General features: G+C 39.8%; 1 protein-coding gene across 8 annotated transcripts in view; it reads left to right on the forward strand.

The window, feature by feature from the left end:
- Positions 1–26,259, forward strand: part of RNF213 (ring finger protein 213) — a 327,147-nt gene that overhangs the window by 213,542 nt on the left and 87,346 nt on the right. For all 8 annotated transcript variants that reach the window (XM_056516951.1, XM_056516949.1, XM_056516950.1 and 5 more), the window contains 15 exons: positions 3,173–3,366; positions 4,234–4,389; positions 5,335–8,871; positions 9,265–9,401; positions 12,886–12,981; positions 13,267–13,385; positions 13,734–13,841; positions 15,005–15,228; positions 15,492–15,633; positions 16,057–16,192; positions 17,523–17,705; positions 23,720–23,859; positions 24,050–24,204; positions 24,286–24,495; positions 25,585–25,766. In XM_056516951.1, the coding sequence (XP_056372926.1) occupies positions 3,173–3,366; positions 4,234–4,389; positions 5,335–8,871; positions 9,265–9,401; positions 12,886–12,981; positions 13,267–13,385; positions 13,734–13,841; positions 15,005–15,228; positions 15,492–15,633; positions 16,057–16,192; positions 17,523–17,705; positions 23,720–23,859; positions 24,050–24,204; positions 24,286–24,495; positions 25,585–25,766 (5,719 nt within the window). The remainder of the gene's footprint in view (positions 1–3,172; positions 3,367–4,233; positions 4,390–5,334; positions 8,872–9,264; positions 9,402–12,885; positions 12,982–13,266; positions 13,386–13,733; positions 13,842–15,004; positions 15,229–15,491; positions 15,634–16,056; positions 16,193–17,522; positions 17,706–23,719; positions 23,860–24,049; positions 24,205–24,285; positions 24,496–25,584; positions 25,767–26,259) is intronic.

Here is a 26,259-nt window from a genome sequence, read left to right on the forward strand (position 1 = left end):
GCAGTCACAAGGGCAAGCTCCTTCCTTCGGTTGGTTGGCTCTGTGTGTCCACTCTTAGCAGCAGATTTCCTGCTGTGCATAGTTACATAGTTAGTACGGTCGAAAAAAGACATATGTCCATCAAGTTCAACCAGGGAATTAAGGGGTAGGGGTGTGGCGCGATATTGGGGAAGGGATGGGATTTTATATTTCTTCATAAGCATTAATGTTATTTTGTTCCAGGAATGTATCTAATCCTGTTTTAAAGCTGTTAATTGTTCCTGCTGTGACCAGTTCCTGAGGTAGACCGTTCCATAAATTCACAGTCCTCACGGTAAAGAAGGCGTGTCGCCCCTTGAGACTAAACTTTTTCTTCTCCAGACGGAGGGAGTGCCCCCTCGTCCTTTGGGGGGGGGGGGGGGGTTTAAACTGGAACAGTTTTTCTCCATATTTTTTGTATGGGCCATTAATATACTTATATACGTTTATCATATTCCCCCTTAAACATCTCTTCTCAAGACTAAACAATTGTAACTCCTTTGATCGCTCCTCATAGCTAAGATGATCCATGCCCCATATTAGTTTAGTCACGCGTCTCTGCACCCTTTCCAACTCCGCAGTGTCCCTTTTATGGAAAGGTGCCCAAAACTGAACAGCATATTCCAGGTGAGGCCGTACCAATGCTTTATAAAGGGGGAGTATTATGTCCCTGTCCCTTGAGTCCATGCCTCTTTTTATACATGACAATATCCTGCCGGCTTTGGAAGCAGCAGCCTGACATTGCATGCTATTCTGTAGTCTGTGATCTACAAGTACACCCAGATCCTTCTCTACCAGTGACTCTGCCAGTTTAATCCCCCCTAAGACATACGATGCATGCAGGTTATTAGTACCCAGATGCATAACTTTACATTTATCCACATTGAACCTCATTTGCCAAGTGGATGCCCAGACACTTAGTCTATCCAAGTCATCCTGTAACTTATGCACATCCTCTATAGACTGTACCGTGCTACAAAGCTTGGTGTCATCTGCAAAGATAGAAACAGAGCTGTTAATACCATCCTCTATATCATTGATAAATAAATTAAACAACAGCGGGCCCAGTACTGAACCTTGGGGTACACCACTAATAACCGGGGACCAATCAGAGTACAAATCATTGACCACCACTCTCTGGGTACGATCCATGAGCCAGTGTTCAATCCAGTTACAAACTAAAATTTCCAAACCCAAAGACCTTAACTTACCTGTCAGACGTCTATGAGGGACAGTATCAAATGCTTTAGCAAAATCCAGAAACACTATATCCACAGCCATTCCTCTGTCAAGGCTTCTACTCACCTCTTCATAAAAGCAAATTAGATTGGTTTGACAACTTCTATCCTTAGTAAACCCATGCTGGCTATCACTTATAATACAATTATCCCCTATGTATTCCTGTATGTAATCCCTTATAAGTCCTTCAAACAATTTACCCACAATGCACGTTAAACTTACCGGTCTATAGTTTCCTGGGGAAGACCTAGAGCCCTTTTTGAAGATTGGCACCACATTCGCCTTGCGCCAGTCCATTGGCACAATACCAGACACCAGAGAATCTCTAAATATCATGAACAGGGGTACAGATATTACTGAACTTACCTCTCTAAGAACTCTTGGGTGCAATCCATCTGGCCCTGGAGATTTGCTTACATTTATATCACTTAACTTACCTTGTGCCATCTCTACATTAAGCCAGTTCAGTACATTACATGATGTGTTACCAGCACTGACCTGGCCAATGTCAGCTCCTTTTTCCATAGTGTATACAGAACTAAAGAACCCATTCAGTAGCTCCGCCTTCTCTTGATCACCTGTGACAACCTCCCCATTATCATTATTAAGGGATCCTACATGTTCTGTCCTTGGTTTTTTTGCATTTATATATCAAAAAAAAATATTTAGGATTAGTTTTGCTTTCTTTGGCCACCTGTCTCTCGTTTTGAATTTTTGCTGTTTTTATTACATTTTTACAGATTTTATTAAGCTCTTTGTACTGTTTAAATGTTATCGCTGACCCATCAGATTTGTATTTTTTTAAGGCTATTTTTGTTGTTGTTTATTGCTCTTTTAACATCATTTGTCAGCCATGTAGGATTTAGTTTTAATCGTTTATATTTGTTCCCCTTTGGTATATATTTAGCTGTATAGTTATTTAGAGTTGATTTAAAGATGTCCCATTTACCTTCTGTATCAGTATTTGACAACACCTCCCCCCAGTCTATGTCCTGTAGTGCAGCCCTCAGCCCAGGGAAGTTTGCCTTTTTAAAGTTATATGTTTTTTCCTTCCCCGCCTGTCTTTGTTCCCCGCATCTGCCATATGCATCTACAACATGAAATCCGCTGCTATGAGCAGACACACAGAGCTTCCCAGTCGCTGTGGAGAGCTCGCTTTTGTGACTGCCGTTTGAGCATCCACAGTGTGAATTATACTGCGGTTCCGGACCCTACTCATGAGAGGAGTCTGCCCCAGCAGATAGCACCGCACCTGTTTGGAACAGTTTTAGATTAGGGATGATAAGGGATGTGGATACACTGCAGCTTTTCCTAAGTGAATTTGTGTGTGGAAAATCTGCATTCTATGGTAATTGCAGCAAGTAAATTAGCTCAGAAGAAATCTCAACCAAATCTGCACAAAATCCATACGTTAATTTACCTGCGGATTTTAATGTTTGTTTTAATGTTCCAATGTTTTCTGCAGATTTTTCATGGATTTTTTTCCCATCAACTTTGATGAGGAAGTTAAAGCCCACACTAAAGCAGAAGTTGTTGATTTTTAAATATAGTGGGGGAGATTTATTGAAACCTGCCCAGAGGAAAAGTTGCCCATAGCAACCAATCAGATCGCTTCTTTAATTTTTTTTTTTAAAAGGCCTCTGAAAAATCAAAGAAGTGATCTGACTGGTCGCTATGGCAACGCAGCAACTTTTCCTCTATACAAATACAGGTTTTGATAAATCTCCCCCATTGTTTTTTATCTTCCATAAGATAAGACAAATTAACAACACCTCATCATGATTTGATTTTTATTTTCCGCTACAGTTGGTGCAAAACACAAAATTTTTCACTGCAGAAAATTGTCATTTTTATCCTCCGATGTGAACATACCCTTAGGAGTAATACTTAGATGATTACTTTTCACTTGTTACAGGAAAATCTCTGTATGTAAAAAGGCTTTATGAAAAGCTGGTATCAAGCTCTATGGCTGAGAGGCCGGTTCTCAAAACAATCCGGCTTATTAACCCTGAAGTGGATGAAAAAAAAGTATTGAATACCTTGCTTCCATTTCTTGATGGCAGGCTGAAGAATTGCCCTGTAATATTCCATATTGATATTACATCTTCTGTAAGTATACTATAAAGAATATAGGGGGAGATTTATCAAAACCTGTCCGGAGGAAGAGTTGCCCAGTTTCCCATAGCAACCAATCAGATCACTTCTTTTATTTTTAACAAGGCCTCTGCAAATTGAAAGAAGCGATCTGATTGATTGCTATGGGCAACTTTTCCTCTGGACAGGTTTTGATAAATCTCCCCCATAGATAATAAAATATCCAAAGACCTAAAAAATAAATCATACAAAATTTCAGGCAGAGGGCAGTCATAGGAATGTGTCTTTACAGTGAAGCTCCATGCATTTAAATAAATGACATTTATAGACCTGCTAGGGGCATGCAACCTACAAGGGTTTATTCTTTTATTTTGTTTAATCAAATGAAAGTTTCCATAGTGCTGTGTACACTATATAATAGATGCACAAGCAACAACAAAGGCAAATGCAAATACTGCTTCTGTACTAAAGAAGATGCTAAAGTGTGTCTCTCCTCCCAATCACAATCCTGCTATGCCAGTATGGGGTGAAGCTTTACCCTACAGTCTTCCTTCTCTATCGTCCTCTCTTCCTTTTTCATTGTGCTCCATTTCATCTACATCCTCCTGTATTTTAGGAGGGGGAAAATCTACACAATTTATTATTCCCCTTCTACCTTTTACAATATGTTTTATGGTAGGACATGTCATAATCCTTTTCCATCCTGACACAGGAGGCCATAATTATTCTAGCACTTTGTTGAACACTGCACAGATAAGATGAACTAGTAGGAAATCATTGATCACACGTTGTATACAGATGTATAATCTTAATCACAAATGTACTCCTAGGAATTCCTATCTAACAATAGTATATCTTATATGGTGTTTTCTTATACTGCAGGTGAACAAGGGGATTTCAGAATTCCTTTTTAAGCTTTTTGTCCTACAATATCTCATGGATTCAGAGGGAAGAATATGGAAGCGCCTGCCGAGTCACCTCTACATTGTTGAGATTTTGGAATCCACAAACACAATGTTCACAAGACATTTTAAATCTGTAAGATGTCACCATTGATTTTTCAGCCACTTGTTTGTTGGCTCTTAAGTTAAATGGCATGAATGAGTTAAGGGATCAAGTGTTTGGTCATGGACTGTATCAGCTGTCAATGTGTCTTGTAGTCTGCTGCTAAAGCAAGCAATATATGTAATTGCCAGAAGCCCTACAGACTTGCATTGCAGTACACCTGCAGTGCACATCTATGGACCATCTGGTAGTTCTTTATACAGCTAGCTTTAGCAGCGAACTACAGAGTTGCCGGGAATTTAAAGTTGTATTATGCTGCTGCAAGGAAACGAAGACTTTATGCAGCTTTCAGTTGTCATTGTTTTTTTTTTTATTGCTTTTAAAGAGGTTATTAACCCTTTCAGAAAAATGTAAGTAAGAGGCACAAATGATCTAAAATAACATCTGTTAGAACCTGCAGAGATCCTGTGTAGAAGCTCTGGTGGGTGCCTGGTCTCTGTTTTCTAGTGACCTTCATATTACCGCTGTAGTGAATCAGTGTATCATGTACAGTTCTACTGGCATCACTGGTGGAAATCATGATGCCAGTAGTATAGCACGTAGTTGCTGATGTCAATGATGTCACTTATTGGGCATACTGGGGTACGCTCTGCAGCTTCTGCGTTGAAATGCTGCAAATGGGCAGGTTAGTAAAGCTTTTTTAATTATTTTTTTTTATTTATTTAATTATTTTTGAAAGAGTGGATAACTCTAAGCTAATTTTCAGATTATTTGAAGGTCCCCCAGATGTGCTGCAGATGTGAAGCCTTGTTCAATCATTTAGTTTCATTGAAATATGCAGCAGATCCTGCATGTACGACTGTACCCTGAAAATGTATTCTAGCTCAGCTTAATTAGAAAGAGAGATGTGTATTTATTGCATAAAATCATATGGTTTTAATTTTTATTTCACTTTAATATATTTCTGTTTGTTTGCAGGCTCCTCAGGTGTCACAGCACAATTTTATTGACTTCTTCCCCAAAATATCATGTTGTTCACCAAAAGAAGTTCTGAGGAAATACACAGAAGATGTGGCAGATGAATGTGGTGATCCAGGAATGGATGTTGAGGAATTCCGTAGTGAATGTTTCCAGAGACCATACCAGTACCTAATACGTTTTGACAGGGGGGAGAATCTAGATACATTTTCATACTTAGAAGGTACCGTAGAAGGGGATCCATCAGAGTGTCTGCAGATTTTCCTTTTGTTTTGTGGAGTCATTGATCCTTCTTGGTCTGAACTCAGAAACTTTGCCTGGTTTTTAAATCTACAACTTAACGATTGTGAATCCTCAGTTTTTTGCAATTTTGAGTTTGTTGGAGACACATTGCAAGGGTTTAAACGTTTTGTGGTCAATTTTATGATAATCATGGCTAAAGACTTTGCTACACCATCTTTGGAAATTGCAGATCAAAGTCCAGGGAGGCAAATAATTAACCTTCATGGACTTACAGAAAAAGACTTGGCTCCATTTTTATTGCGTAAAAAGTGGGAGTCTGAACCACATCCCTATATCTTTTTTAATAGTGATCATGTCTCCATGACGTTTATTGGATTCCACTTACAACCAAATAATGCAGGAGGTGTAGATGCCATTAATCCCAGAAATAATTTGATAATTCAACAGAATGTTATGACCATGCAGCTTTACACTGGATTGACACATCAAAGAGTGCCATTCAATGTTGATTTTGACAGTCTGCCCAGGGATGAGAAAATAAACAGATTATGTATGGTGCTAGGAAAGGAATGGCCATTTGATCCTGATGAAACATATGAGCTTACTATGGACAACATCCTCAAGATTCTGGCTATTAAGATGAGATTCCGCTGTGGAATCCCTGTTGTCATCATGGGAGAAACCGGTTGTGGAAAAACACGACTTATTAAGTTCTTATGCCAGTTGTGCAAGGGATTTGTTGATACAGAAAATATGAAACTTGTAAAAGTCCACGGAGGAACCACAGCTGAGATGATTTATCAAAAAATACTGGAGGCACAACAAATTTCACTTTTTAACAAAGCCGAAGGATGCGATACTGTGTTATTTTTTGATGAAGCTAATACAACCGAGGCCATAAGTAGCATCAAAGAAGCACTGTGTGATCGCACTGTAGATGGGGAGCCATTGGAAGAGAATTCTGGCTTACACATTATTGCAGCCTGTAACCCATATAGAAAGCACACAGATGAAATGATCGAGCGCTTAGAATCTGCTGGTCTGGGTTACAGAGTAACTGCAGATGAGACCAAAGAAAGGCTAGGGTCCATTCCGCTAAGACAACTTGTTTACCGTGTTCACGCTTTACCTCCCAGCATGATGCCACTCGTATGGGACTTTGGGCAGCTGAATAATGAAACAGAGAAGAAATATATACAACAAATTGTTCAGCGTTTAGCAAAAGAGATTCAGCTTTCTAAAAGTGATGTACAGCTGTTAACAAATGTTCTGTCAGAGTCTCAGACGTACATGAGATTGAAAAATGATGAATGCAGCTTTGTCAGCCTAAGAGATGTTGAGCGCTGTGTACAGGTTTTCAAGTGGTTCTATAACCATCATGAAAAGCTACTAAAGAATCAGAACATGTTAAAGAGAATAGGAAGTACCAGTTATAAAAAAGATAAAGTATCCTGGTCTCTTGTGCTAGCTACTGGTGTATGTTATCATGCATCTTTAGAAACTAAGGAAACATACAGAGAAGCTATATGTGAACATTTCTCTCCACCTTACACAGATGAAGCTGCTATTTTACATGAAATAAGTTCCATTCAAGATCTCTTTTTAGCAGGTGTACACTTAAGAGACACCATTGCAAGAAACCTTGCTTTGAAGGAGAACCTATTTATGATGGTCATCTGTATTGAACTTAAAATCCCATTATTTCTTGTTGGAAAACCTGGAAGCTCAAAGTCGCTTGCAAAGACGATTGTTGCAGATGCCATGCAAGGTCAGGCAGCCCATACAGAACTGTACAAAGATCTTAAACAGATCCACTTGGTGTCTTTTCAGTGTAGCCCTCACTCCACTCCAGAAGGCATCATTGGCACATTTAAGCAGTGTGCTCGCTTCCAGGAAGGAAAGAATTTACAAGAGTATGTGTCTGTTGTTGTACTTGATGAAATAGGTCTCGCTGAAGACTCTGCTAAAATGCCTTTAAAGACACTTCATCCTTTGCTGGAGGATGGATGCATTGATGATGACCCATTGCCACACAGAAAGGTCGGATTCATTGGCATCTCTAACTGGGCCCTAGATCCTGCAAAGATGAATAGAGGAATTTTTGTATCTCGTGGTGATCCCAATAAGAAGGAACTTATTGAAAGTGCCCTGGGAATTTGTTCATCTGATAAACTAATTCTTAAAAAAGTCTCTACCTATTTCCAGTACTTTGCAGAAGCTTATCAACAAGTTTGTGAGACTCAAACAATTCAGAAAAAAGAATTCTTTGGTTTACGTGACTTTTATAGTCTAATAAAAATGGTGTTTGCTTTTACCAAACAGTGCAATGGAAACTTAAGTAAAAACGAAATTGCTCGGGCTGTTCTCCGGAATTTTAGTGGGAAAGATGATTTAAAAGCATTGGACATTTTTATAGGAGATGAATATATAACTCTCGAGGCATACAATACAATAGATCTGGTGATGGAAAATATTAACAGTGACAGTGAGGACTGTGAATCCCGTTACCTCTTAATATTGACTAAAAACTATGCAGCATTACAGATACTACAGCAAGTATTTATTAGGGAGGACCAGCAACCTGAAATCATATTTGGATCCAGTTTCCCAAAGGATCAAGAGTACACTCAGATTTGCCGAAATATCAACCGTGTTAAGAACTGTATGGAAACTGGCCAGATGGTCATTCTTCTTAATCTTCAGAACTTGTATGAAAGCCTTTATGATGCATTAAACCAGTATTATGTTTACCTAGCTGGCCAAAAGTATGTAGACTTGGGCCTTGGTACCCATCGTGTAAAGTGCAGAGTTCATTCAAAATTCAGACTCATAGTTATTGAAGAAAAAGATGTTGTGTACAAAGACTTTCCAATCCCCCTGATCAACAGATTGGAAAAACATTATCTGGATATCAGCACATATCTGAAAAAAGAACATAAAGCCATTGTTCAGGAGCTTGAGGATTGGGTACAAGATTTCACCAATGTCAATTTAAAGCACCTGTTCGTAGAAACTCATGAATACAGTCCTTCTGATGTCTTTATTGGCTACCACTCTGACACATGTGCCTCAGTTGTTCTTCAAGTGCTAGAGCATGATCCAGAAGCTATACAAATAGTCAAAAAGAAGGCAAAAAATATTTTGCTTAAATGTGCTACACCGGATTCTGTCATCAGGTTAGGCAAGCAAGAACTAATTTACGAGTATTTCAAGAACCAACATCATGGCTCCTTACTGGACTTCCTCTGTTCACACATAACTTCTACATGTAACAACCACACCATTTTCACAGAGGTAATATTCTTTATATTTTCTTTATTCATATTGGTCCACCTTCATTAGTTTTATCTGCTTTATATTTTAGATTGTCCTATCTTCATTAGTATTGTCTGCTTTCTATTTTATTATTGGTTTTATAAATCAGTTTTTGAATGAATAGGAAATGCCTTAGAGTAGGCCAACACAAAGCTGTAGCCAAAGTATTACTGCAGTGTAGCAAGAATAGTGCTAGCTTGGAGTTTTGCTAGTTTCAGAATTTTCTGTAATGTATGTGGGATTTTTTGGAGATGAAACAGACACTTTTTCCTTTTTTTTCCAATTTTTTCCTTTTTTTTTTTCAGATCTGGTCCTAAAATTTAACAATATTAAAATCTGATTTATTTTAAATTCTTAACTGTTTTTGTTTAGATCACAACATTTTCTCGCCTTCTTACCTCAGCTGACAAAAAGATATTAGAAGTTGAATTACAAGACAATATCAGCAACATTGAAATTTTGTCCCTTCAGCAGTTTGACACAGAATTCTCATTCTTGAAAAAAATTCGGTAAGTTGTGACATTCATAGATAATTGGTCTTTTGTGTGATAAAGGACTCTTTGAGCTGCGTAGTATGTGTCCACATTTATCAATACAATTTTTTTTACATACTATTCCAAAAAAGGATAAATAGAGGATTTACCATACAAACACAATTTAATCTTATAATATCTGACAAAAAAAGACCACAAAAATACTAGAAAGCCTACAAACTCCCTTTCCCATTACCTAACACCAAATTCCCACCCTCCCTTCCAGACTGGTACAAGACTAGCTTAAAGGGGTACTCCAGCCCAAATTTTTTTTTTCTAGTTAGCTGTGCCATAAAGTTAAAGGAAAACTGTCAGCTTGCTCCCCCCGCACTAACCAGCGGTACTGGCTGGTAGTGCGGGGGACGCTGATCAGTTTGATTCATACCATGCCTGGATCCGCTGCGCCGTTCGCCCGTTATCTTCTTTCTTGAAGACTGACACAGGCGGGGTTACTGCCTTCATCTGACACTGTGACGTAACCGGCCCGCAGCACCGCCCGGCTTATGAATATTTATGTTCTCCCTCATCATCTCCCTCTCCTCCCCGCTGATTTCAGGACTCCACTGCACATGTGCTGGCTTTCTGTCTACACCCGGAAGCCGCTTCAGTGCAGTGGAGTACTGAAATCAGCGGGGAGGAGAGGGAGATGATGAGGGAGAACCTGGATATTCATAAGCCGGGCGGTGCTGCAGGCCAGGCGGCGGTTACGTTACAGTGGCCGATGAAGGCAGTAACTCTGCAGTCAGCAGCTAATTTGCATATCAAGAAGAAAGAAGATAACGGGTGAACGTTGCAGCAGATCCGGGCATGGTATGCATCAAATTGATCAGTGTCCCCTGCACTACCAGCCAGTACTGCTGGTTAGTGCGGGGGGAGCAAGCTGACAGTTTTCCTTTTAAACAGATTTGTAAATGACTTCTATTAAAACATCTTAATCCTCCCAGTACCAATCAGCTGCTGTATGTTCCAGAGGAAGTTGTGTTGGTTCTTTTCAGTCTGACCACAATGCTCTCTGCTGACACCTCTGTCCATGTCAGGAACTGTTTGCTATGGTGATTTGCCTCTACTCTGGACAGTTCTTGACATGGACAGAGGTGGCAGCAGAGAGCACTGTGGTCAGACTGAAAAGAACAACTCAACTTCCTCTGAAGAATGCAGCAGCTGATAAGTACTGGAAGAATTAAGATTTATATATATATAAAAAGGGTTTGGATTTTTTCACCACCCTAAAGCATATGTCTCAAGTCTGAACCCTCCATTTGACATCTTGGACAGTTTAAGTTTATTCTTTTCCCCATCTTTGAACAATGACTTTGGGATATAACAAAGTCTATGCATTAATTTAATTTGGGAGATTTTGTGGTTTAAATTTATTGATGACATAAATATTTCTTTCCAATTAGTATCATTGATATCCTCAATTTCTGTTCTCCACTGTTCTTTAGGACCTTGATTCCTAGCCAATTGATAGGTTACCTTTTTAATACATTTTCCCCAAACTTTCTTAACTCCACATTGAGCCTCTACCACAATATCTATTATTTCCTGATCGAAAAATCTTCTATCTAGGATTTTCTTTTTCTCTAATAAATGTATCTAAAAGTCATCAACTCAATTTGTTTTTAAACAAAAATATTCTTATCATTTTAACCCGTATTCCTCTTTGAGTGCTTTCCAATTCTTAAATTTGTTTTCCATAACCAAGTGATTTACCCTCTTAATACCAATAGATTTCCAATTAACATATTCACTAACTTTATTAAATTTAGGGAAGAAACCATTCTCTCATATTAAGGGGAAATCCAAACTTAATTTTATTCCCATTAACTTCCTAATAAGGTTTTATACTTTGACATTTTACCAAGAGGGAGTTCCCCCAATTCTTTTCGCATAAACCTCCCACTTTCCACCAATTCTAAAATCAAATTTTTATTTACCTTTTTTCCAAGGCTCCACCTTATACAGTGGTACTGGTACATTTAGTGCCGAACCAACCCCAATCCATTTAATTGGCTTAGCACCATTTCCCCCTATCTCATTCCTAGTCTCCCACAAGGTCCCCAGCCTGACTCACCATCTCATTCCTAGTCCACAACATGGCTCCTCATCTCCTTCCTAGTCCACAGTTCAGCTTTCCATCTCACTGCTGGTCCCAGCACGGCTCCCCTTATATCACTTGTCCCCAGCATAGCTCCCTATCTCAATCCTGGCCCCAGCATTACTCACCATCTCATTCTTGATTCCCTGCATGTCTCAATGTCTCATTCCTTGCCACATTCATGGTTCCCTATCTTATCCCTTGTTTTCATGATCGTTCCCCATCACATTTCTGGTCCCGAGCTTGGCTTCCCATCTCATTCCTGATCCCATGCATGGTCTCCAATACCAAACATAGCTGATACACTGGGTTGAGGCCAATGTGGTTCTTGAGAAGAGTCTCTCAGTTAACACTTGCGAGAATTCACTGTTGAAGGAGTTCCCTGGCACATAAACACTGATGGTCTATCCTCATGCTAGGATCTAAGTAGTTCATTTATTTGTGTTTGACTCCAATGAGCACAATGATGAAGCCGTAGTGCTGCAGAGATCGATGCCTACTTTCATTGTTTACACAGTCCCAACGGCTGGACATCCCCCCCCCCCCCCCCCCCGGGGAAGTTGAGTTTGGAAAAAAAATAGAACATGCTTTTTTTTTTCATCTGCTTAACTAGCCGATAAAGCTCCATTTACTGGAGCACAACAGCAACGTGAATGAGACCTAAATCTCTATTAAGTCTTAAATTTAACAGCATGCTAGATTTAACCCCTTAAGGACCAAGCCCATTTTGGCCTTAATCCCTTAACGACCATGGACCTAAATGTACGTCCTGGTGTTGCGGTACTACGAGCATTGGAGCAGGGCTTGCTTCATGCACTGCAGGTCCCGGCTGCTATAAGCAGCTGGGGACCCGCCGGTAATGGCGCACATCAGTGATGTCCACCATTAAATCCTCAGATGCACTGATCAATACAGATCATGGCATCTGAGGCAATGCACATGTTTAAATGGATGATCAATTGCCCGCGCCAACGCGTTTCGAGCTACAAAAGAGCCCTTAATCATGGCTTATGATTAAGGGCTCTTTTGTAGCTCGAAACGCGTTGGCGTGTTGGTTTTAGGGGCTTGTCTCCCCCCCCCCTTTTTTCCTCCCTCCTTTTTTTTGGTTTGTGATCGATTTTGGATCATTTTAACATGAGTTATTAAAAGCTACGTCTTATCCTCTTCTACATCCTGAGAGCTGGATTCCCTCTGTCTGTATGACCTGGTATGTTAATTGCCACCACATAGGGACGTACATTTACGTCCATAGTTATTAAGGGGGACATGTCACTAAGTCATTCTGTCTGTGATTAGGGAAGCATGATCCTATGATTTTGATGTGTTTATTACTTGTGGTTTTTTTTTTTTTTCCTATCTTAGGAGTTCTCTGGAATCTTCCTCTGGGGATCTAATACTGATTATACAAACAGATTTTGAAGAAGGGTCTCAGGGAGCGAACCTTGTCGCATCAGCAAAGTAAGTTGATACATTATGTATCTCCTGATATTTTTTTTACTAAGGCCATATTCCACTCAGAAAACCCATTTATTTCAACGGATATTCCATGCATCCGCTACTCTCTCAGTAAAGTAATACTTCCTGATATTACTGCATAAACCTTTGTCACTCTAATATAAAACTATGTCTTCTTGCAGTAGTTTTTCTTTATTTTAAATATACTCTTTTCCTTAACCATGTTGATTCCCTTTATGTTGGATTATGGGATTTGTTTATATTCTGTGTATAATTATTTATATGTAGATATTCTGCTGTCAATGAAATAAACAAGATGAATCTCGAAAGAAAATGTGTCTTTATCTACTTTATAACCAAGCTTCCCAGAATCAAAGGTGGAACATCATATGTGGGCTTCCGTGGAGGTAAGCAATACAAAAAAATATATTCTCAAAAGATAACTTCCTAAAATAACTTGTTAGAGATGTTAGAGAAATGTTCAGAGATGTAGATAGGTGGGGTCTACATTCCTTGGGGGGGGGATGGCAAAGGGTGGAAGTTTGCCAATCTGTCTTAGCCAGAGATTTTAAAGTGGGCTCTAGGGCTATTAATATAATCATTATAGTTTATAACTATCAAGATGACCTTCATGAAATATGACTTGAATATTAAACTATGATTTGTAGTTACCTTCTTTCTTTTTTTATATATGTTTTTTTAATACAGGGGCATTGCATTAAACCTTTAAACATGCTATTATGTTTCTCTGCTAGGTTTGTGGCAATCTGTACACATCGATGATCTGAGGAAATCTAAAGATATGGTGACAGATGTAACAGCCCTCCTGAAGTTCACCATTAGCCAGCTGTTTTGCACCGCAGGTAAGCATGACAGATGCCCATTATAAATAATAATAAGCAAGTAAGTAAGGTATAATGTGTCCCATGTGGCAGTCACTCTGACAATAACCTGAGGTTTGAAACAAAAATAGTTATCATACTGAGCCTGCAAATAAAGTTTACATGTCATTTATACTGCATGGTAAACAGCTTAACCACTAGGCAACATGCGATGTACATGTATGTCGCATTGTGCAGTAAGTCTATGAAGCAAGTTCATAGGCTGCGCTCATTTCATAGACCGTGAGTGATGGCTGCTATCAGCAGCTGGAGTGGTGCCTGTCGCGTGTGATAAGCAAGCCCTACAATGTCATTGCGGGGCATTGACCAGTTTCCGTGGCAGATCTTCCAAAATATTCCAAAATATTAAAATATTACAAATATATAGGAAATCAGCTTACCAAAGGTTACAGAAGAAATCCCAGCGCACGGAACACCACTGTGCAGGTGGTCAATCCAAATTAAGAAAGTAGTCCAGCACTAGCAGGATTAGCGGTATAAAAGCTTCATCTTTATTCCAAATGCAGTAAAATCAGCAAGATAGCAAATACAGGTACCAAATGCAGGAATATAGCTTAACGCGTTTCGTGGTAGCCCACTTTATTAAAAGCATACTGCACAAGAGTGTATTGCTCCTAAAATAGTGCTGACACACCTGCAAAATTTTCTGCAGGCAGCGAGACACTAATAAAACCAATACCACAAGTGCAGATCACAGAACACAGATTAAGGATTTAACCCCTTCCAGATCACATTTTTCATAAGAAATATAAAAACATTCTTTGACAGTAAACACATAAATAAATACAGAAAAAAATATATATATACAAAAGGGAATTAATTAAATATTTACAAGAAATCTAACCCAGCACAATGGGCAAAAATATATATTTTTGCCCACTGTGCTAGGTTAGATTTCTTGATTTCTCTGCAAAACCTGTGCAGAGGAATAGTTGACAAGTTGCCCATAGCAACCAATCAGATTGCTTCTTTCCTTTTTTTTTAGAGGTAATGTTAAAAATTAAAGAAGCAATCTGATTGGTTACTATGGGCAACTCCACAGGTTTTGATAAATCTCCCCAGTAAGTTTCCATTTTTTGAAGCTAGATCCTAACTTTTTAAACCTTATACATTTACTTTAATAGCACCTAAGACAAAGGGCGATGAAAATACAAATCTGGCTAGAGAAACAGCAATGGAAGTAGAAGACTATGCATCTAATGGCAAAGAAGTACAAACAATCAGTCATGTAGAAGAGAGCAACTTAATGGAAGTAGATGAAGAAGTAAATAACACAATGGAGACCGTAGCTGAAATCGATAAAGACCAGGAAAAGAAGACAGATATGTCACCCACCAGGTTTCATAATGTATGAATACATTTCTCTTTTTACCTTTTTCTAATGTACTGTGATTCATTTTAAAACTAAGGACCAACTGTTTAAAAAACCCTAAAACATTGAGTAAAGAAGATGAACATTGCAGTGGGGACAATGAATCGAAGGTGTGTGGAAAGGAAATGAAGATTTGTCAAGTGCAGCATTGTTATTATTTAAAAAGGAAATAAATAATTAATATCCTATTAACTGCTAGAACTTTAACTTTGGTGTTAAACCTTCCAATATATTTTCAGATGCTGGATAGCACTACCCTCATCAGAAGTTGTGTCCAGAATGCTATAGGCTTGTTAAGAGATGAGAATAGTATTGATAGCCGCAGCACCAGAAGAATTGAAGTCCTGATAAACCTACTGAGTTCCGACAATGAACTGAAAGGTATGTTTATTGTCACAGAGCCCTTGAACAGATCACTTATTTTATAGGAAAAATTTTTAACTAATGTTTTTTCATGCATGAATGAGAAATGCACAGCCAGCCAGCACTACATTATTTTCCATGGCAAAGTGTTATATCTGACATCGACACAGAAGAAGACCTCTTAGACCTGGTTCACACATCAGAATCTCCGGACAGAGATCCCGCAAACGGCGCTAGGATTGTGCGGACTGCAGTGCCGTCCCCATAGACAGCAATGCATTTCTGAGCGGATCAGACCTGGAATGCATTGCTGTCTATGGGGACAGCAATGCAGTCGGCGCAGTCCTAGCACCACCTGCGTGATTTCCAGCTTGTGCTTCTTATAAACTATTTGTTTGCTGGGCCATTGCTAAGTTAAAAGATATATGTTCTTTTTTGCAGAGTCCTTTTTGAAATATCTAAAACTACGTCTACATAATATGCTCAGGACTCAGGAAGAACAATGGGTTCTTGCAGGAGATTGGGTTGCACGAGAGGCTGCAAATCTAGATGCTCTACAGGAAGCTGGGACTTTCAGGTTAGAAGAACACCTGGCTGCTTCGTTTCTGCATTAACAAGTTACCTACACTTTTTTTTGGATATAGCATTGATGTGGATTTATTTTTCACAGTTACCTAAAAACCAGCATTGGTCACCATTTTTACAAGTAAAGGTGGTTTGGTCCCAGTGAAGAGTGTGTGCACATGCTCAGTTGTTGAATCTGCCATTTGGTGCCACTTTTTAGTACAATTTCTTAAAGAGTACCTGTCATAAAAAATAAACATTTGATATGTTGTGTGTATATATATATATATATATATATATATATATTATTAATGTAATATATTATAAACAATAGGATACAAGTAAGATACCTGCTTCTTTAGTACTGCTACATACTTGACAAAAAATATCAAGCTTCACATCACATATTCATACATTATCACATTACATACACAATTTACACATAATACGCTTACCTATTATGAAGGACAGCATTAGGGGGGGTCAATCACACTAAAGAAGAGGGGACAGGTAAATTTTCCTCTTTATGTACCTTGTGTGTCTGCCCCTTTGTCTTTTCTGACTACCTGTTCTGTGACTGCAGTGCATTCCAGAGACATGGGGTGGGCTTCGGGCACTGGGTGGACTCAAAAGGATGTGAGTGACAATACACCCCGGCATATCACTCAACCTCCTACTTGCAAGCAGCCCGCAGCCCAGTGCTACATGAATGAATCTGTGTGATCCAGTGATACAGCTACTGGCTGCAAGGAGGACACAGAAACTAGTGTAATGGCAGGGGGGCACTGTCACAGCCGCGAATCTTGCGACCCCTATTGCTTTCAATAAAACTACAGCTGCCAGCATATTCCTTATTCCATTCATAAGATCATGTTGTGAGATGGGAGGAAAAGTGGTGTGGAGAGACCAGAAGCTACTGATAGACAGCAAACTATGCCAGTATACAATGAGTGCAATGTGGCACCCACCTGTTTTAGGACCTATACTTTAAAGTTGACAGGAAGATGGAAGTGCCAGGGACAAGGTATTACTTTTCCTCCATTTGGAAATCCCTTTAAGTATAATCTCTGCTTGTCATTTATACATAGTATCAGTACATACAGTGGTATCAAGTGTAAAAAGATAGAAAAACTGTGTGATTTACTAATAATGATAATTATGTCTTTCTGTGTCTAGTATTGTTGATATTAAGTAAAGTACATTTTCTGTTATTTTGTTTAAAAATAGATGTTCTATATTTCTGGCTATTTTTATGGCAATTGGGGATTTGTCTTTCTAATGGAGTAATTCTTCAATACTACTAGTAGTAATAATAATAATAACAACACTTTTTTTATTTGCAGACAAACCCTCTGGAAACGTGTTCAAAGAGCAGTCACACCATTTTTATCCCATATTTTATCCATCATTGACTGCAATGGCAACCTGGAAATTCTTGTGAACGACCGCATGCAGGATTTTATAAAATCTTTATGGATGTTCATGTTTTCTGATGAAAAACTTCTTCCAGTTTCCAGCAACTTCAGGTATCCTATGACATAGAAAAGTGATGTGCTGTTTTATTTAGTTTTATAGTTCTATAGTTCTATTGTACTCTGAGTGTGCAACTTTTACATTCTGTTCTTAAATTGTTGCAAAAAAGAGAGTACTGTGTTTAAGTGTTTATCTCTTCAAATTTGGTATTGCCATAATAGTACACACAGAATAAAGATAACATATTACTCATACCACAAGGTAAATGCTGTTAAAACAAAACCCAAATACAGCATAAATATAAAAAACATCACTGTGATTTGTCCCTGTGAAAGTTCAGATCCCCCCCTCTTCCAGCCCCTAGAAGTCCGGGCAGAGCGGGGGAAGATGACCCCGGGAGCTGCGGGTGGGGGGACCGGCGGCACCTACCTGATGACCGGTGGCAGGCAAGTGGAGGAGGCAGCGTCGGCATCAGAGGCTGCTGCTTCTAGGAGCTTCAAAACTACAACTCCCAGTATGTCCAGACAACCTTTAGCTGTCCGGGAATGCTGGGAGTTGTAGTTTTGCAACATTTGGAGGGCCACAGTTTGGAGACCACTGTGCAGTAGTCTCCAAACTGTAGCCCTTCCAATGTTGCAAAACTACAACTCTCAGCATGCCCAGACAGTCCAGGCATGCTAGGAGTTGTATTTCTGTAACATCTGGCCCTTCAGATGTTGTTAAACTACAACTCCCTGCATGCCTGGGCAGTCTGGGCATGCTTGGAGTTGAAGTTTTGCAACATCTGGAGGGCTACAGTTTGGACACCACTGCACAGTGGTTTGCGCCCCCCCCCCCCCCCCCCCATGTGAATGTTCCGCTGCAGCTCAAACTCCCAGCGGGAAACTCGCTGTAAACCCCAGCCCATAAAATGTACCCTAGAAACACTACACTACACTAACACAAAATAAAGGGTACACTACATATACACATACCCCTGCACAGTCCCCAATAAAATGAAAAACATCTGGTACAGCAGTGTTTTCAAAATGGAGCCTCCAGCTGTTGCAAAACAACAACTCCCAGTATTGCCATACAGCCATTGACTGTCCAGGCATGCTGGGAGTTTTGCAACAGCTGGAGGCACCCTGTATAGCAATCACTGGCATAGATTACCCCTATGTCCACCTCTATGCAAATCCCTAATTTAGTCCTCAAATGCGCATGGCGCGCTCTCACTTCGGAGCCCTGTCGTATTTCAAGGAAACAGTTTAGAGCCACATATGGGGTATTTCCGTACTTGGGAGAAATTGCCTAACAAATTTTGGGGGCTTTTTCTCCTTTTACCCCTTATGAAAAGGTAAAGTTTGGGTCTACTCCAGCATGTTATTGTAAATTTTTTTTATTTTTTACACTAACTTGCTGGTGTTGCCCCATACTTTTAATTTTTACAAGAGTTAAAAGGAAAAAAAGACCCACAAAATTTGTAACGCACTTTCTCCTGAGTACTGAAATACCCCATAATGTGGATGTGAAATTCTCTGAGGACACACAACAAGGCTCAGAAGTGAGAGCTCCATGTACATTTGAGGTGATTTGCACAGGGGTGGCTGATCGTTAAAGCCGTTCTGACATAAACACAAAAAAAATAAAAAATAATAATAATAATTTGACCCCTTAAGGAACGTAACAAGGGGTATAGTGAGCCTTAACACTCCACAGGTGTTTGAAGAATTTTCGTTAAAGTTGGACGTGAAAATGAAAATTTTTTATTTGTTCACGAAAATGCTGGTGTTATCCCAATTTTTTTATTTTCACAAGGTATAATAGGAAAAAAGCCCCCCATAATTTGTAACACCATTTCTTCTGAGTATATAAATACTCATATGTGGATGTAAAGTGCTCTGCTGGCGCACTACAATGCTCAGAAGAGAAGGAGCGCCTTTGGGCTTTTGCAGAATTTGGCTGGAATTGAGGCCACGTGCGTTTACAAAGCCCCCATGGTGCCAGAACAGTGGACCCCCCACATGTGACCCCATTTTCGAAACTACACCCCTCACAGAATGTTATAAGGGGTGCAGTGAGCATTTACACCCCACAGGTGTCTGACAGATTTTTTGGAACAGCCAGCTAAACATGGCTTCTTCTCTTCTGAGTATTGTAGTGGGGTTACACATTTTGGGGGGCATTTTCTCCTTTTACCCCTTGTAAAAATTCTAAAACTGGGTGTACAAGAACATGTTAGTGTAAAAAATGGAGATTATGAATTTTCTCCTTCACTTTGCTGCTATTCCTTTTTGTATACTTTGAGGGGTGCAGATTGTATAATGGGGTCATTTATGGGGTATTTCTAATATGAAGACCCCTCAAATCCACTTCAAAACTGTACTGGTCCTTGAAAAATTAAGATTTTGAAAGTTTTGTGAAAAATTGGAAAATTGCTGCTGAGCTTTGAAGCCCTCTGATGTCTTCCAAAAGTAAAAACATGTCAATTTTATGATGCAAACACAAAATAGACATATTGTATATGTGAATAAATATATAATTTATTTGGTATGTATATTTTCTTTGCAAGCAGAGAGCTTCAAAGTTAGAAAAATGCAAAATTTTCAAATTTTTTATGAAATTTGGGAATTTTTCACCAAGAAATGATGCAAGTATAGATGGAAATGTACCATTATGATAAAGTAGAATATGTCACAAAAAAAAAACATTCTTGAAATCAAGTAAAAGCCTTCCAGAGTTATTAATGCTTAAAGTGACAGTGGTCAGATGTGCAAAAAAATGCTCTGGTCCAAATGGGGTCCTTAAGGGGTTAAACAAAGTACATAAGAAAGATTTTTTATTTACCACACAGAGTATAATAGCAGAAATTAGTTTTAATGACAGTGCTGATTTAATGAGATGTAATGAAGTGAAAAGTCTTTGAATATATGTCAACATTTAAAAACTGACAAGAAAGACATTTCAGCCCCTACTGTACCACACATAAAGGCCAGCACCTTATTTGAGAACAGGCATCAGGCCAGTGTAATCATTATGGCAGCTCGACTGGTATTGCAGCTCAGTTCCATTGAAGTGAATGGGAATGCAGCATCTTCCAAATCCTAGACAACCCCTTTAAGCTGCTTTTGGCCAATGAAATTTTGGAATCCTTCTTGATTCAGCAGCACATAAAGACTGCAGCCAATGCAGGAGCTCTGAATCCTCTTCCCTGCAGTACTAGACACAGCACTGTTTATATCCATATGGCCAGGGGTGAAGTCCTGGAAAAAAAAGTGTGGGAACTCACCCAAGTGTGGGACTCCCCCCCCCCCCCCCCCCCCCCCCCTCGCGACATCAGGTTTTGTCGTCACGCCCCTGGGGACGGGCCGTGACATCACAAGGAACGAAGCCGTGAAGTCATGATACTCCGGCCCCTGTATACGTACAGAGCGAGATTGCTCTGTGCAGTGATGACAGCGGGGTGCCACAGCCGAGATCGTGGGGGTCCCCAGCAGAGGGACCCTGGCGATCAGACATCCTATCCCATATCCTTTGGATAGAGGATAAGATGTCTAGTGGAGGAGTACCCCTTTAAGTCCCAGGGCACCAATATATTTACATCCAATGCGGGAGATTTATTAAAACCTGTGCAGAGGATAAGTTGACCAGTTGCCCATAGCAACCAATCAGATCGGTTATTTCATTTTTTTTAAAGGCCTCTGAAAATGAAAGCAGCGATCTGATTGGTTGCTATGGGCAACTGCTCCACTTTTCCTCTGCACAGGTCTTTATATATCTCCCCCAATGTTCTTAAGGGGTTATCATTCTGATAATACACTGTAACAAAACCTATTTATGTCCATATCATCATGATAACACACTGTAACAAACCTCCTCATGTAATCTCCTTACTACTGGTGTGACACACTGTAAGAAACCTCCTCATGTAATCTTCTTAGAACTAGGGTGACACACTGTAACAAACCTCCTTCTCATGTAATCTCCTTACTACTGGGGTGACACACTGTAACAAACCTCCTTCTCATTTAATTTCCTTACTACTGGGGTGACACACTGTAACAATCCTCCTCCTCATGTAATCTCCTTACTACTGGGGTGACACACTGTAACAATCCTCCTCCTCCTTTAATCTCCTTACTACTGGGGTGACACACTGTAACAAACCTCCTCCTCATGTAATCACCTTACTACTGGGGTGACACACTGTAACAAACCTCCTCCTCATGTAATCTCCTTACCACTGGGGTGACACACTGTAAGAAACCTCCTCCTCATGTAATCACCTTACTACTGGGGTGACACACTGTAACAAACCTCCTCCTCATGTAATCTTCTTACTAATGGAGTGACACACTGTAACAAACCTCCTCCTCGTGTAATCACCTTACTACTGGGGTGACACACTGCAACAAACCTCCTCCTCATGTAATTAGCTACTACTGGGGTGACACACTGTAACAAATCTCCTTCAATGTAATTACCTTACTGGGGTGACATGTGACCTTTCCTCCAGCACAGCCCCGCCTCCTCCACAGCATCACACAGGTCCTTAAGCCACGATCTTCCCTCTCCTCCACAGCTAAGCTCCGCCCCCAACATGTGATGGTGACATCATCACAGGTCCTACATCTCCATCATCTAGCAGTCCGGGCCGGGGGAGGAGACGGAGGGAGGGTAAGAATAATTCAGAGGTCAGTCCTGCAGGACTAATGTAACAGGGACGACGTTCCTCCTGTGGAAAAAGCAAAGGAACGCCGTTCCTGTGCGTTCCTGCAGGACTCAAGCCCTGAATATGTCTACATGTAGACATGCACCTTAACTAACAACAAAGACGTGGTCTCAAATGGCAGGAGGTGCTCAACCCCAAATGCAGTTGTGCATATATACTGGGGGAGCAGATCCTGCCCTTGTAGTCCGTTGCTAGGGGCGATCCCCAGCATAAAAATGCATACAATGGAGGATGCCTGCAACAGACTACAAGTGCCACAATGGCATCCTCCACCAGATAAACGGTGTGGATGTGTAACAATTAGAATACAATACAGAAATTTAGGTGCACTACTGTGGTAGATGTATACAATGACATTGGCTATCCCTCAACACTGATGTTAAAATTGAGACATTTGCCAGTATATCCTTATATAAAGGACACACCAGAGCCCGCACACCAACACCAAGGTTTCTCAAGTGGCGCGGGACCTAACGCTAACCTACTTGTGCGTGATAAGCAAAAACCAGGGGCCAGTGGGCAATTACAGCAGCATTAGGCCGACTTGCAGCCTGCTCCCAGTTGCCTCCAGTGTGACTGAGCACACATACAATGGGAGGAGGGAAAGACAGGCTACAAGCCCCACCTACGTTGGCTGAGGTAGCATTAAGGTTCACCTGAGAAGCCGGCACACATATCAGCCAACTTAGGTGGGGCTTGTAGCCTGTCTCTCTGTCTCTCCCTCCTCCCATTGTATGTGTGCTAAGTAACACCGGAGGGAACTGGGAGCAGGCTGCAAGTCGGCCTAATGCTGCTGTAATTGCCCACTGGCCCCTGGTTTTTGCTTATCACGCACAAGTAGGTTAGCGTTAGGTCCCGCGCCACTTGAGAAACCTTGGCGTTGGTGTGCGGGCTCTGGTGTGTCCTTCATATAAGGATACACTGGCGAATGTCTCAATTTTAACATCAGTGTTGAGGGATAGCCAATGTCATTGCAGACATCTACCACAGTAGTGCACCTAAATTTCTGTATTGTATGCACCGTAACTACATTCAGTACTAGACACAGCCACATGGACAGCAGTGACACTCTATGTAGGAACAATTCATTGCAATGCCTTTCATTGGAAATTTTCCATTCCTGAAGCAGCAAAGCGTCACCAAACCATCACAACTTTCCGCATTTGCGATATGGATGTTTTCATTTTTATAAAATGAGTACAATGATAATTAATAAGGATTCCTGGATTCCTTTGCTAGAACTTTGTGAGAATTGTGTAGTAATAGGGAAGAGACCTGTGACTGTCTACATGTGCTATCTGTTTATGGTATTTCATAGTGTGTACATTAGTAAAAATTTTCATTCATATTAAGTTCACAGACTGGAACCATCCTGGTGAAGAATAACATGGACATTGCTGCTTTTGGGGCAAATTGTTTGCCTTTCAGTTGGAGGATTAAGGATTATCTAGAAGAGATTTGGACTCAAGCTCGGCACATTCATTGTCCAGAAGGTAACGTTTACCCTGCACTCATACAATGTGTATATGGTCCAGTGATGGTCCCTTTTCCATAGGCTTTAATAGAACTTATTATTGCATTTTTTTAAAGTCAACTTTTTCTATAATTTTACAGCCTTTTTTTGTTTTCATTTTACAGTGTGTAAACATAGTTTAAAATACTTAATGTTCGCCTTATTTTTAGGACCTGAAGTGAAATTTGTGGACATCTTCTCACAGACCCCATTAGGGAAATTTATTTCTTCAAAAGAAATAAGTGAACAGCAGAATCTTTTCCTGAACTATCAGCGAGACTTCATCCTTATGTCTATGACTGTCTCCTCTCCTAAAGAGCTGAAGGTGGGATCAGCAGAATGGTAGTCATGCAGAATGGAAGTCATGTATTACTTAATGTTGATCTATTAACCCTATGTGTTGCAGGTAATGGAGCATGCCCTCTCAACGTCTATTGAGGAATTAAAATTTCCTAAAAGTATTGAGCAGCTGACTCTTCCATTGGTTCATATTGGATACAATACATTTCAGCACAGACTTCAGAATTTAGGCAGGATTTTGGCACTCTGCCCTTCAGTTCTTGATCTCCTTGAAGAAAAAATTGAGGACCGTAATGCAATTAATAGAGGCCAAATGGTAAGTATTGCTTAAGTTAACTTTTTTATTTTTATTTTATTGTATTCTGGATCTCGCACAGTGTCAACCATTTGCCAGATTGCTTTATTTGATATTCATGCCTCCTTAGCTTATCTAGGGTGCCATTGAGAATACCCAGTTGTTGGTAAGGAACAGCTGAGGAGGCAGTTTGGACTGAAGAAATAAATAACATACCTTTCTCTGGCTTATGTCTAATAGTCAATTAAATATTAAATGAAATTATTAATTGAATTAAATGAGTCATTGTAAATGTATTTTTGGCATGGATGTTGCCTTAGGGAAAGGGCCTGGCATCACTATGTTCTGCCTTGTGTGGCCCAAGTAGGAGAATCTTCTTAAGGGTACAGTCACACATACAGGATCCTGCGCAGATTTGATGCGCAGGATTTGTAACTGCCGATTAGAAGCTGTGTTCAGTCATTTAGTTTACATTGAAATCTGCAGCAGAAAATCCTGCGTATCAAATCCTGTGCATCAAATCTGCTTACGTGTGAACTTACCCTAAAGGGGTACTCCCTTGGAAAACATTTTATTTTTTTTTTTAAATCACCTGCTGCCACAAAGTTAAACAGATTTGTAAATTACTTCTATTTAAAAATCTTAGTCTTTCCAGTACTTATCAGCTGCTATATGCTCCACAGGAAGGTCTTTTCTTTTTGAATTTCCTTTCTTGTCTGACCACAGTGCTCTCTGCTGACACCTCTGTCTATTTTAGGAACTGTCCTAAGTTCCTAAAATGGACAGAGGTGTCAGCAGAGAGCACTGTGGTCAGACAGAAAGGAAATTCAAACAGAAAAGAACTTCCCCTGGAACATACAGCAGCTGATAAGTACTGGAAGGGTTAAGATTTTTAAATAGAAGTAATTTACAAATCTGTTTAACTTTCTGGTACCAGTTGAATAAAAAAAATAAAAAAATGTTTTCTAGTGGAGTACCCCTTTAAAGTTGGCATTATTGAACAAGTTAAACTAATAGTTTAAAATTTAGTTTGCTTACACGCCTTCTTCCCTATGTTTACTCTCTTTTTGTACTTTTACTATTATCTTTAAAACGGTGTTATATTTCTAGGTTCTTGATATCTTTGCTGCTACTGCCTGTATGGAAATATTAAACAACAGTGTGAGAGACCTAAGCCCACAAGCCTGGATGTACCAAGTGAAAAACCTACAGATGCCTATTGAACTAATATGTTCAGAGGGATATTTAAATGGCTACAGTCCTATTTGTAGATATGGAATTGATGAAATCAGGTAAAATTCTGTATAGGATTTTTATGTGACTTGTTGACGCCAGTTAATTTGTTTACTTAGGGTCAAAGCTCATAACTGTTCTTACTACAAGCATACACGATAGAAACGTCAACCTGTTAAGGTGCTTCAGAATCCTTAATCTGTATATAAACTCAATGGGGGAAATTTATCAAAACCTGTGTAGAGGAAGAGTGGGGCAGTTGCCCAAAGCAACCAATCAGATTGCTTGTTTTATTTTTCAAAGGCCTATATAAAACTGAAAGAAAAAATCTGATTGGTTGCTATGGGAAACTGCCCCACTCTTCCTCAACACAGGTTTTGATAAATCTCCCCTGCTGTATGTATGTATGTGTGTGTATGTTCTGGAATTACTTTTGAAGGGCTGGAGATATTTCGATGAAGCTTTGAGTTTAATTAACCCGAACCCTCCCCTTTACTTGAGGGGGGGATTTTGTGTGAGGTCCCATGAAAGTCCTATATATTTATCAAAACC

Source organism: Hyla sarda, chromosome 4, assembly GCF_029499605.1.
Source record: "Hyla sarda isolate aHylSar1 chromosome 4, aHylSar1.hap1, whole genome shotgun sequence".
NCBI classification, from domain to species: Eukaryota; Metazoa; Chordata; class Amphibia; order Anura; family Hylidae; genus Hyla; species Hyla sarda.